This window comes from Montipora foliosa, chromosome 11, assembly GCF_036669935.1.
Source record: "Montipora foliosa isolate CH-2021 chromosome 11, ASM3666993v2, whole genome shotgun sequence".
NCBI classification, from domain to species: Eukaryota; Metazoa; Cnidaria; class Anthozoa; order Scleractinia; family Acroporidae; genus Montipora; species Montipora foliosa.
Genome location: NC_090879.1, coordinates 52,415,299 through 52,427,798, shown reverse-complemented (window position 1 = coordinate 52,427,798; position 12,500 = coordinate 52,415,299). Strand labels below are relative to the sequence as shown.

General features: G+C 39.5%; 1 protein-coding gene across 3 annotated transcripts in view; it reads left to right on the top strand.

Annotated features, from left to right (window-relative positions):
• The window catches only part of LOC137975657 (kinase suppressor of Ras 2-like), a 39,346-nt gene that overhangs the window by 18,299 nt on the left and 8,547 nt on the right, over positions 1 to 12,500 (top strand). For 2 of the 3 annotated variants that reach the window (XM_068822808.1, XM_068822809.1), the window contains 5 exons: positions 3,455 to 3,549; positions 5,814 to 6,146; positions 6,807 to 6,837; positions 7,756 to 7,846; positions 8,277 to 8,369. In XM_068822808.1, the coding sequence (XP_068678909.1) occupies positions 3,455 to 3,549; positions 5,814 to 6,146; positions 6,807 to 6,837; positions 7,756 to 7,846; positions 8,277 to 8,369 (643 nt within the window). Of the gene's footprint in view, positions 1 to 3,454; positions 3,550 to 5,813; positions 6,147 to 6,806; positions 6,838 to 7,755; positions 7,847 to 8,276; positions 8,370 to 11,327; positions 11,361 to 12,500 lie in introns of all 3 variants that reach the window. The other variant, XM_068822807.1, reaches the window with a different exon arrangement.

The window sequence follows — 12,500 nt, the reverse complement described above, 5'->3', positions numbered from 1 at the left end:
TTGGTAGCTCCTTTTGCTGTCTTTCACAAAACCTGCAAAAGTTACATCTGCACGCAGTTAGTTTTCACAGATAACGGTATATCCAAAATGCTTGTAATCAGATGTGCACAGATTTCCATTTGCATCACAGACCACTTGCTCTTCTCTGTTTATGATTATAATTATTGTAACGCCACTATGAACTTGTCCTTTATTGTGGAAAGAGGTTGCAAAATTAATGCTTATGCACCAGTCAAAGTAAACCCTGATCCCCTCCCTCCCGTCCTGGGATATAGGTGGGGATTACCGGTAATCTTGGATGGGGTACAAAAGCTGGAAATGTCCCACCATGCCGGGCAGAATTGGGGTGAAAATGTGAGAAAATGCGCCATCCCCAGGGGCAACATTTGAGGGATACAATATTCTCCACCGCGATAGGAATAGAAATGGTGGTGGTGTAGCTTTGCACATTAGACAATCCTTGAATTATATAAACAGACAAGACCTTTCCTCTCACGAAGATTTAGAAATTTTGATGGTTGAAAGTCTAGGCCATTCTTGCTGACAACTTGATATAGACCTCCAGCCTCGAAGATTGAAATTTTTGACAAATTTGAATACTACCTGCTAAAACTTGATGAAGAAGATAAGGAGAGTATGATTGTAGGTGACAATAACTGCAATCTATTACCGCAAACGCCTGACCACAATGTTGAACACTTGAAGTTTATTACTGAAACGTACCAATATATTCAATTGATAGATCAACCAACGAGAATCACTACTACTACTAGAAAACCAATTGATCACATATTAATTTTACCAACAAACCAAATATCATAATAAATCATGGGGTCTTACATGATGGTATTTCTGACCACAGTCTTATCTATGCTATTCATAAACATAATACGCCCAAATTAAAGTGAAGGGTACATACACAGCCTGATCACTAAACTCAAACCCTCGGTAAGTTGCGGAGTGGACTTTTAAAGCTTGGTAGTCTTTACATCTCAAATTCTATATGTGATATTATAAATCAAGTGTTAGAAACTTGAATATTTCCTGATGATTGGAAAAAGGCAAAAGTACATCTTATTTTTAAGTCCGATGAAAGAAATATTCCAAACTACTATGAACCGATTTCTATTCTACCTGCCATGTCAAAAATTATAGAAAGGGTCATGCATACACAGCTGTTAAAGTATTTCCAAGCAGGTAAACTTTTGACAGACTCTCAATCTGGATTTAGACCAAATTATTCAACTGGTACAGCTTTGATAAGTACAGTAAACCTTTGGCATACCAACATGGATGCTGGTAAACTTAATGGTAGTGTCTTCATAGATTTCAAGAAAGCCTTTGACATTGTAGACCATAACGTCTTACGACGTAAACGCTCTTGTTACGGTGTCAATGGCAATGCTCTTCAGTTGCTTAAATCATAGTTGATTGATAGAACACAAAGATCTTACATGTACGTAAATGGAGTCTTATCCACAGAACAGTACATGTATGTATCATGTGGCATTCCCCAGGGTTCTATACTTGGGCCATTTTTGTTTATAATTTATGTATACGATTTCCAAAAATATCTACAACATACAACACCTGGTATGTTTGCCGATGATACGTATATAACTATGGCTCATGAAGATATATCCACAATTGAATGTTCCTTAAACAGTGATTTAGCTGCAGTACATGATTGGCTTAACACAAACCAATTAAGTTGCAATACCTCCAAAACTAGTTATATGACTATTTGTTCACGGCAAAACTTGACAGAAGCTAAATTCGTGAATTTAAAGATGGATGATTGGCCAATAGAGGTTTTGCACGGCAGCCATGTTGAATGGCAGGAACAATAGATTCTTTTTCCTATGGGAACAAATGTTCTTTCTAATGCAAGACATTTTCATTGTACCTGCCATGCAACATGGCTGCCGTGCAAAACCTCTATTGAACATAAACCTTCTACTAAGTTTTGGGGGGTTCATGTTGATGAAATGCTAACCTGGGATGATCAGATCAAACATATTTCATTTAAAGTGTCGAATGGCTTGCTAATGTTGTATTTAGCTGGAAAACCAACTGACAATCACGTGTACAACCTTTGATTGTTGTATGGAGTGGCTGCTCCAAAACACGTGCTGACAAATGACAAGAGTTACAAAATAGAGCAGCTTGGATTATTACTAGGGCGGATTACTCTATTCGATCATCAGCAGTGCTACATTCTCTAGAGTGGTCTAACTTACAAGAAAGAGAGAAAAGGCACTAGTCAATTACGATGTTTACAATAATTGTCCGACGTATCTTCAGGAGCATTTTCATAGAACCTCTGAAGTTCACAATTATAACTTGAGGGGTTCGAACTATGACCTACAATTACAACTACCTAAAACGAATTTCTTAAACGTTCTTTCTCTTATGGAGGTGCATTGGTCAAATAAAATACGCGAGATAAGGTATCTTGCAAGCTTTAAACGTGCGATATCCTAGGACACATTTTACATTGCTAGGGCACATTTTTACATGGCTTGTTTCGTGTTATTATGTAGTAAATTATGATTGTTACTAATTGCGTTCGACGAAGGAGAAGGCTTCCTAATTTCGTGGGTCTCCTGTGAACGCTAGGGAAAGCTCTGAGGGTTTTTTGGGCTTTCTATCGGGTGGGCAGTTATGACGTCACATCGATTTGTTACTATTTTTGCCTTGTATTTGGCATTTCCATCTTTTGTATGAATAGGTTCAAATTCTAGCTTTGTACTGGTGCAAGGTTGAAGTGGAAAATGAAACCTACACCTGAGATCTGATTCATTCTGTTTTTTTCAAAGACAATAATTTGTACTGCAACGAGTGTGCCTTTGTACCATATTCAATAAATCTACATAATCATCATCAGATTGTTGCATATTTACAATATCTTTGTGCTGTCTCTGGCACGGATGAATGGTTGCTGTTTAAATACTTCGTCTTTCTCATTTAATGTCTCAACTAATTTCCTCCTATGTTTTTTGTATGATTTTAGCTAAATTAATTGAACTTCGAACGCACTTATTAATCTTTGATTACTCCTAGTTACTACTATTGCTTAAATTTCCTTCACCTTATGTAATTTTTTAGCGCTAAGTTATACGCAGTTTATTAGTCGTTTTAACATTTATTTCAGTGTTGTAATTCTTGTAAATTTTATCATTTATGTCTTGTAATTCTTACACGGCATGTCTAAAAACCAGCTTGCTGAGTCATGTACCCTGTTTTAGTAAAGTTGATTGATTGATTGATGGATATCCCGGGGTTGGGGGGAGGGGAGTGTCGGGGTTTACTTTGACTGGTGCATTAGACGTAAGGTGACACACTGTGTTGGATATCAAAATTGGGGTGCATCTAATTACTGGCATTTCTGGAAGGAAGTAGTTTTACGTTAGCAAGTGTGCTATTGTTTATACATCGATGCTTTGTTTGGCAGGATGAAGTTCCACAAGAAATGTGCCAAGAGCACCCCTCCTTCTTGTGGTCTTCCAAAGGATTATGGAGAGTTTTTCGTAAGACAGCTGCGGCGAGGTGAGTGCGCCCTACCGAGTACTATTAAATTTCGAGTTTGTCAGGTTCTAACGGTGTTTTTGCTTCAATTTTACTTCTGGTCATGTGTCAACCAAATTTTTTTAACTGACAAAGGACTTGTCTGGATGCAAAATGAGGGAACTTTGATGAACTAGAGAGATTTGGCGAACGGCATGTTGCCGTTTCTTATAAAAAATTGTATTACCTTAACTAATCTGTCTCTTGGTGAGAAGTTGCCAAATATCTTTAAAAAGCTGGTTTTCACAAGCGGCCCAAGCGCAAAGCATAAGAGCGCTTATTTCGCCTTGAAAAAGGGGTTGACTGTTGGTTGACGCAAGAGTAATCACGCGCACAAGCGCATGCATCAAAATGTCTCCTTTTCCTTCAGCTCGCGCTTATGTTTGCGTTCGCTTGCGTTGTGTGAAAACGAAACACAGCTTAAGCACAAGGAAATCTGCTACGTCTGACCGTGTCAGGCTAATAGGCCATTTCCGAGTTCATGTCTGCCTCCTCTTCAAAGCGAGTCTAAGTGCGAAGTTTTTTCTTATGAAAATTAGTTTTCATTCATATGTAAAGTAGAACTAATTACCATCACAAAGACTTCGCACTTACACTCGCTTTGAACAGGCAGACGTGAACTCGGAAATGGCCTATTGAAGCACTCGTTCCAGATTCCCCGCGTCTGAACAATTCAACAAGGCCGTGGTTGATTTTGATGCTTATAGACCTTATTCCAAAATGGCCGCCATTTCAATATTCTTTTGTTTTTATTCAAATTGGCCCTTGATGCCTCGTTCTTGAGCTGAAAATTCAAAAGAATATTTTTCGTGAACGAGGAGGCATCAAGGTCTAATTTCAATAAAAAACAAAAGAATATCTAAATGGCGGCCACTTTGGAATAAGGTGTATATCGAGGTTCGTTTTCACTTTGCATAAGCTACTTATGATTGCACTTGTGCTTCCGTCGCTAGTAAAAACGAGGCTTAAACAACAGGCAGGAAATGAACTGAAGAGAAACAAATTCTCCTTGATTTTTTTGTAAATCTCAAATTTCGGTCTGATGTAAACGCAAGTTGAGTAAATCTCTCTAATAATTATTTCGTAAAAATGAGGTCTGAAGATTTCAATAATTGAAGACCTCACAAACCTTCGACTTCCAATCAACGGTTCTGTTTTTCTTTGCTGTCAATCACTCTAGCTCGTCGGATAGATGCATGTACATACGTAGTATATTGGTTGATTTCGAACCACATCGCGGCAAATGTATGTGACAACAGTTAAAACGAAACCATTGGTTGGAGTTTGATCATTAGATTCCACATAGTTGTGAAAGGCGTAATGACTCTTATCAGAAACCCACAAGGGTTGAAACGTGTAACGCGCGTTCACAGCTTCCGAATATTCAGTGCGAACTGATTGGTTGAATGTTTCATTGCTAAGTACCATATTTGGAAACCCCTCGCCCTTGTTGTTCCAAATATGGTACTTAGCAAATTGAATAATCAGAAGCTTGTTTCCCAGGACACAAGGGGCCGTTACACGTTTCAACTCTTATGGGTTTCTGCTCTTATCCAATGAGGGAGTCTGCCGACGGGGGAGAGAAAAGCCTGGTTTCCATATGATCCTCCCGATCGCCCCAGTCGTTTCAAATAATGTTCAGAGGCGATCGGGACGATTATATGGAAACACTACCCGGGCGATCTCCGGGCGAATGAGACGACATCATTTGAAACGACTGGGGCGATCGGGACGATCCGGATGATCATATGGAAACCAGGCGAAACAACGGCCGGAAAATCGTCTGCGTTCGCGGGCTACTGACATCCTTGTTTACATTTTGTTTTGATTAACATACGGGTTTGTTCACAGAAGGCATCGTGATATTTATAAACAATTATTGACTTCAAAAGGTTTACAAGAACTTGTTTAACTGAGTTAACTAAAATTTTAAACTTTTATCTTTGATAGTGAGCCATTAAGTCTTGGTTGGCGTATGATCCCATACGTTCCTTACAAAATTTCGAATTTTAAGGTCATCACTGGTCAGAGATTATATAGTATATGGAATTCTAATTTTCAAAGAAAGCTCATTATGCAATGCACTTTGAACATTCTATACTTCATTGTCAGCTGGCTGATTAGAAAACGATGGCTTTGTGAATGAGGTAAAAATGTGAACAAATGTACCCCTATACATGACCCTATAAGGTCTACATGTACACGTATCTTTTGGCAAGTACTGTATGCGAGATTTGTTTTTACAGCTTGGGACTATCGCTCGTTGCCAATGACTCGCTCAGCAGTGAAGAGAACCAACTCGGAGCCTACAAGCATCGCGCTTCAAGTTTTCCCGGAGCAAAACAGGGCAAACCGCAGCCATGGTGACTTGAATGCAGTCGACCGGAAATGCAATAGTGAGATACCTGCACAGTTTACCAATAAGAGTGGGGCAAGTGGAGACTCGTGTTCTACTTCATCGTCTACGTCATCACCTCCGTCATCTCCACTTCCAACTGCAGGCTCAGCTACCAATAGCGCCAGCTTGTCTGCACAGGAGGAGCTTGACCAATTCCCGGGGTCACACTTTTCTTTCTCAGGTTCGTGGACGAAGCATTTGATACATTACAGGTGACGAAGAAACTCGATTCTTAATCTATCTCGGCGAACCAGAAATGTTGTGAATACTCCGCTGGTCCTGCACGTTTCCGAACGACTACTGTAGAAGCTCCCCCCGCCCCCCTTCCTTTTCGTAGCGGGAGCCTGGTTTTGTTGCTGATTCATATGTGCCGTAAGCCTAAGGGCCGATTTACACTGTACGATTTTTGTCGCGTGCGACAACGGCTTACGAAAGGCCCACGACATGATTTCCGATTGTTGTGTACGTCAGAAACAATGTCGTAGCATTTTAAAACATGTTTTTTAAAACGCTGTGATAATCATAAGTCATGTCGTAGGCCTGTCGTGAGCTTGTCGCATGCGACAAAAATCGGCCCTAACGCAGCCTATTTTTGAGAAGTTTAGAAATGTAACCATGTACAGAGGTTTATCCCGAAGGACACACATTCTCCGTCCTCGTTTATCTAGTGACCCTTAGTAAACCGTCGTGCACCGATTGAAATTGCGACCCTCTGTCGACTTAATAAGACGACAGTGATTGCATAAAAATACAGTGTGCAGTCACACTCTTATTTCTCTCATACGTTGATCGTAAAGTTTTTGTCTTTGGGACTATTCCTCATTTTTACTGGTTTCTTTAGATGTTTCAAGAATGACCTCACCTACTCAAAGGTATGTTACATAAATATTGTAAGGCCAGTTACAGTTGCTCCGTTCACCTGCTATAGGAACAGTATCTCTGTGATCACAAGGACGCTTTTCATCAGACCAAAAGTCTCCAGTTGAAAAATTAGTGAATTTCATGTGCCGAACAGAAAAGCATTTTCCGGTTGGCCGCTCAAAGGCCAATGGAACGGGACTTCCGGTTGTTTTGATTTTCGGGAACGTCGTGTTGAGCTCGTATAGTATACTCAAAACTTCGAAATTTCGTTCAGGAAAAACTTCTGTAGAATTTCTGTAGTTTTTTGGTCGAATAAAAAGCGCCCGTAGTTTTATTTTACATTACTAAGTTTGCTGATTGGCGAAAAAGCCCTCGTACTTTTCTTATAACGTTTTAGGAGAGAATCTGTACTACTATAACGGGACTTGTTTGCAACTTGATGATGTCTCATGCTAAGCGAAAGCCCACACTTTTTTTGCTTCGTGGGCGTTCAATTCAAAATGGCGTTCTGAGTGAAATTACCGTTTATTAACGAATCCGATTTTCAGAAGCAAGGAAATTGTTATGTCTTGCCCGAAATCCCGGAGTGTTGGATAGATTCTACAATTTCTTGCGGATCTAATGGCCTGTTGGATGAAGAATACGCCTTCGGAAGCCACACTGAATATCCGACAGTCGCCATTATACATTGCTAGATAAGTTCGTATGACATCCTGCTTAATAATCGCGGACATCTCGGGAAACAGACTTCCGATCTAAACATGGTTTTTGTGAAATTCAGATATCCCGGTCAACGCCCCTACATTCCCTCTCTCTCCCTTTTTCCCCCTCCCTCTTGCCTGATAAGAATTTTTTCGGACCACCTACACCTACTCTGCATTTTAAGTGGAGCTCTGGATAAATAGAAGGCATGTGTTCTTTTGTTTCAGTAATGAAATGATTGACTCTACAAGCACTCTTACGAGAACAGAAAGCGTGAAATCCCGGCAGAGTAACCTCACAACAGCAAGTAACGACTCGGTAAGTAACCGTAAACGTTGAGAAATTATAAAAAATACTGCGAATTAGTATAATTCACAAATTTTCATCTGGTAGAGCTGAGTATGATTTGGAAAATTATGCAGATCGAGTGGGGCTCTTATCCACCTTCCCTCACCCTAATAATTTGTCATATCATACGAAACGGTTTTATTAGTGAATCAAGATAATTATTATTTTACAGAGCCCTGTGGCGTCTTCACCTTCCCAACAATAACGTGGCGATATCATGAGTGATATTATTCATCCACTTTTTAACAAATAGGGGATTGGATTATTGAAGAAATGCCCCCCCTCCCCTCCCCCTCCTCCAACAAATGGGTTCAATTACAAAGCATTAGTTTTTTCAGTAGTCGAGCGCCGCCATTGTTTTCTCATTTGTTGTTTTGCTATTTTTCTTTAAACGATGAAGACTCTATCTGGAGACGATGTTCCAAGTGTTGATATTTTGGACAAACAGATCTCTGACTTTGACTCCCATACAAGAACATGGGGACGCCGTGAGGTAATTATCCGTACGAATCGGCTGAGACTGCTTTTATTGGGCGCTAGTGACGTAAGGAAAACCCTGAATTAACGTGCCATCACTATCGAACCCGTGGGTTGTGCACTATTCTGGGGCCCGTTTTTCGAAAGTCCCGAAACTTTACGGGCCATTTTTGGGTGTCATAATTCTCTTTGTATCTCAAGAACGGAGGGGACTTAAGTCGTCAAACTTCACAGTCATTTTTCTTTTTGTTACCTTGAAAACGCGCTTAAAGATCGGCTTTCCAAAACAAGCGGTTGGCAGTTTCACAAATGGCTTTTCGGGCTCGAAGAGTTTTCGGGACTTTCGAGAAACGGGCCCCTGGTTTGAAGAATACTGAACGAATACATGTCACAGGGTTACAAGTGCAATTCAATTCCTCTTAACTCTCGCGCAGCTGTCTTGAGTAATAACTTGAAAGTCACATAATTTTTTTCTTCGCTGAAACGTAAGTAACATCAAACGATGCCAAATTCTTATTTATCAAACTTTATTTCCTTCAAAAGGCGATCCATGTTATTTAAACGGTGGCTAGTATTCAAATAAACTCTATTATTATACATCGGTGTCACCAGCTCGATTTTGATTGGCTATAAGCACGCAGCTAATTCTTGCTTGCTCTGTTTCTCTTACGTCATACCTACAAACAATAGATTTTATAGATGTAGAATTGACGTCATACCTACAGACAATAGTTTTATGCACGTCACCTGACACACTAACCAGCAGTTTGATCAGTTTTGTCATGGCTTATGCATAATAAAACAATTAGTGAATTCGGTTTTCGCATGTTAGCGATAATTATCAAGGCCTCAGTTTGTGTTATCCGATGTGATAACACAAACTTTGGCCTTGATAATTATCACTAACATGCTCAACCTCATCCAATACTTGTTAATTATCATATGGCGCGTACGGCCACGCGCGCTTTTGTTCCAAAGCTACTGGGAAAATCCCCGTATGAGGGCCGTACGCATTAGCGGGAGCAGGGCCGGAAAAAGCCGTACGGCCCTACTAGGAACACGTACTGCTCCGTGCGATGCAGTTTTAGAGGATTTCGTCGCTTTTAACATCCAAGTAATTTACAGCCAGAAAAGCAATTGCAAACAACATATTAGATAAATTTTCTGTGCATATTTTCGTTTTTGATTTTGTCCTAACTTCATCTTCTGAGTGCTTATAAATAGTGCAAAGAGCCCATATGATAAAATGCTTATTGACTGAGTTTAGGTCGGGCCGGACAGGAAAATATTTGGCCCTCGGTCATGACGCATGGACCTCGCTGCGCTCGGTCCGTACGCCATGACCTCGGGCCAAATATTTTCCAGTCCGGCCCGACCTAAACTCAGTCAATAAGTACATAATCTTTTCAAATTTTATCCTCTAGTACGTGTTTATTATAGTAGAGCCTCTGTGACTAAATGATGATTTTAAATCTTGGCTCAATTGTTGTTGTTTTGTTTGTTTGTTTTGAAAAAAAGTTTTATTTGATTTGAATTGATTTTAATGTACATCTTTTTCCAGAATATAAGTGCTAAAATAATTCTTCGGCAGGAACGTTTTCAAAATTTAAACTGAAAGACGTTAAATAGTGGATATTAAACAATATGTTTTTAACTGTGAGTCGAATAAACCTCAAAAGGCGGCATTGCTTAGATGAAGAAAACGAAAGTTAAAAGCTTGTAAGAGTGATGCGCGATTTCTTGACTAACCTGCGATCTGCCGTACTTTTCTTTAGACGAGGCGCGAAATGATACGCCTGCTACAAAACTAAACGAGTCGTCTGCCCGTAGTCCAGAATCTGGACTTTACTCTCATTGGCCGAAAAACAATGAGCTTTTGGAGCTTCGCTCCGATTGGTTACAGAATTGCAAATCATACTTCTAGTAAAATCGGTTACATGTAGAAGAAGATAAAATTATGCCCGCATGAAGGGATTGAACAGGAATGATGTTTAGGCTCTGTTTACAGCTGCTGTTGAGTTGAATTCGGTTTTTTTTTTTTTCAAAAATCTTTAAAGGAACAGCAGAGGGAATGCAAGTAACAAAATTCTTTGTTAATTGATGGGGGTAGAACAGAGAACCCGCAACAATTGTCAAGTGGGATTTGCAGAAATAGATTTGATTGCATGGATGAAGTCTGACTTCGCAGACATTCCGGGTAGAGGTCTATTTTGTTTCGTCATCTTTCCTTGAATCGAAACATGCAGGTAATTTCCTGTAAAATCGGATTGGCTTACATTTGCAGCGTGACACATGATAACATCACTCTTAACAGGTGGGCGGCAGGCGGCGACTCGTTAAGAAATTGTATTAGGCGTATCTCTTCGCACCTTCTCTAAAGAAAAGTACGCCTGATCGCAGGTCATTTCTTGACCAGCAAAACTTGCGGCACTCAACTGAAAAGTGCTCCATTTTAATTTTGTCGTAACTAAAACAAGAATATAATTTTAAAATACTGAAAATTGTACTTACCATCAAAATTGTTCGAACTTTTTCTGATGTTAGCGTTTGTATCCGAAATAAACAAATTTCAAACACGCTTGTTTTTTGGGTTTCAAATTTCCCGGGCTGCCACTTTGAATAATTATGATGTATAATTGTTGCCCTACGTTTTCCAAACAAAACCTCATTGTGTGAATACAATAAAGCAACCATTACCTGTCACAATTATTCAAATGGCCGCGCCGGGATATTTGAAAACAAGTGTTTTCGAAAATTGTCTCTTTCGGATACAAACGCTGCCAGTGGAAAAAGATCGGACGATTTTGATTGCAAACATTATGCTCAATCTTTTAAAGTAAAATTCTTGTTTTAGTGGAGGTTCCCCTTAAAAACGGTGAGAGGAGCTGCGCTAAAATTTAACACAGTTAAATAAATGTTAAACCTGATTAGTAGTTTGGACTTACTTCGATCTCTATGGCTTTTTTAATAAAAGGTTGGAAAAGCGCACATGCTATGGGATTTACATGTAAGTAAGCGCTAAAATACTTGTAATTAATGTAATATTAAATATTACACCAGTACATTAAATGCTGTTCAAGTAGGCCCTGAAACTAAAGATATAAACTAAATTAAATCAAGATTTAAGACAGAATTAACCAACAAGGCTGTCAAGTCAGTAGTTTGATTAACGCGTTCGATTGAACGTATTCCGGAATAGGAATACATGGAATAGAAGTTAGAAATCCTTCGTTTTTACGGAGGTCCACATTTAAATTGTCATACACCTTCTAAAATGCCATTTTAAACATATCTCTTTTTATCCTTTTTGCTTCAAAACGCTAGACATACCGTTTTTAAATTATGACCCTGCGTATTCTTATTCCGGAAGTGTTTTCACGTGATGTCGCGGTAGCTACTTTTTTCCCTAAACTGAAGTAACTAAAGACTGATTCTTTGAAGCCTGAGATTAAATTCAGTTTAATGATGACAGCAGTTGGTCACTCTGCTCAAAACAGCCACCAATTGTCTAATGGAAGATTAAATGCAAAATATTTTAATGTCTTGGAACGACCTGCAAAAGAAGCTGCTAAAACAATTTCCTAAGACTCCGGGCATTTGGAAAGACTAACTCTACAACGCCTTCAAATTAACACTTCGAGGATGATATACACTCCTCTAGAAGAATGCGAGGGGTTATCATGCAAGTGTTCCTTCAAGTTGTTTCATATTCTTTGCAAACTGACGGGTCTGACCGGACAGGGAAAGCTTCTTTTTGTGTAAAGGAAAGTGAACTCAAGGGAAAAACCGTGTTGATTTTAGAAAAAACACGAAGAGTTGGTATCAAGACTTGCACGGAGGGCTTGACAAAAGGGGGTTCCAAGGAGTTTTCAATTAGGGCTATCCTAGAATATAAAGCAACGATTTTCAATGTATAAAGCGTGAAAAGTACAGCTATGGGCCAAAGTTAACATGGTGAAGTTGATGTTTCAGGAAAGGTTTTTCCCACAGAATGTGTAAGGCTTCTCTTATCTTGAGCGGGAAAGGTGTGACGCTTGAACTGAAGAAGGCAGAATTTTTTTCCGAAATATGCCCAGCAACATTGAAAATCGTTGTTTTGTATTTAAAAGTTGTCTCTCTCCTGCATGGGGCTCGTTTCTCGAAATTC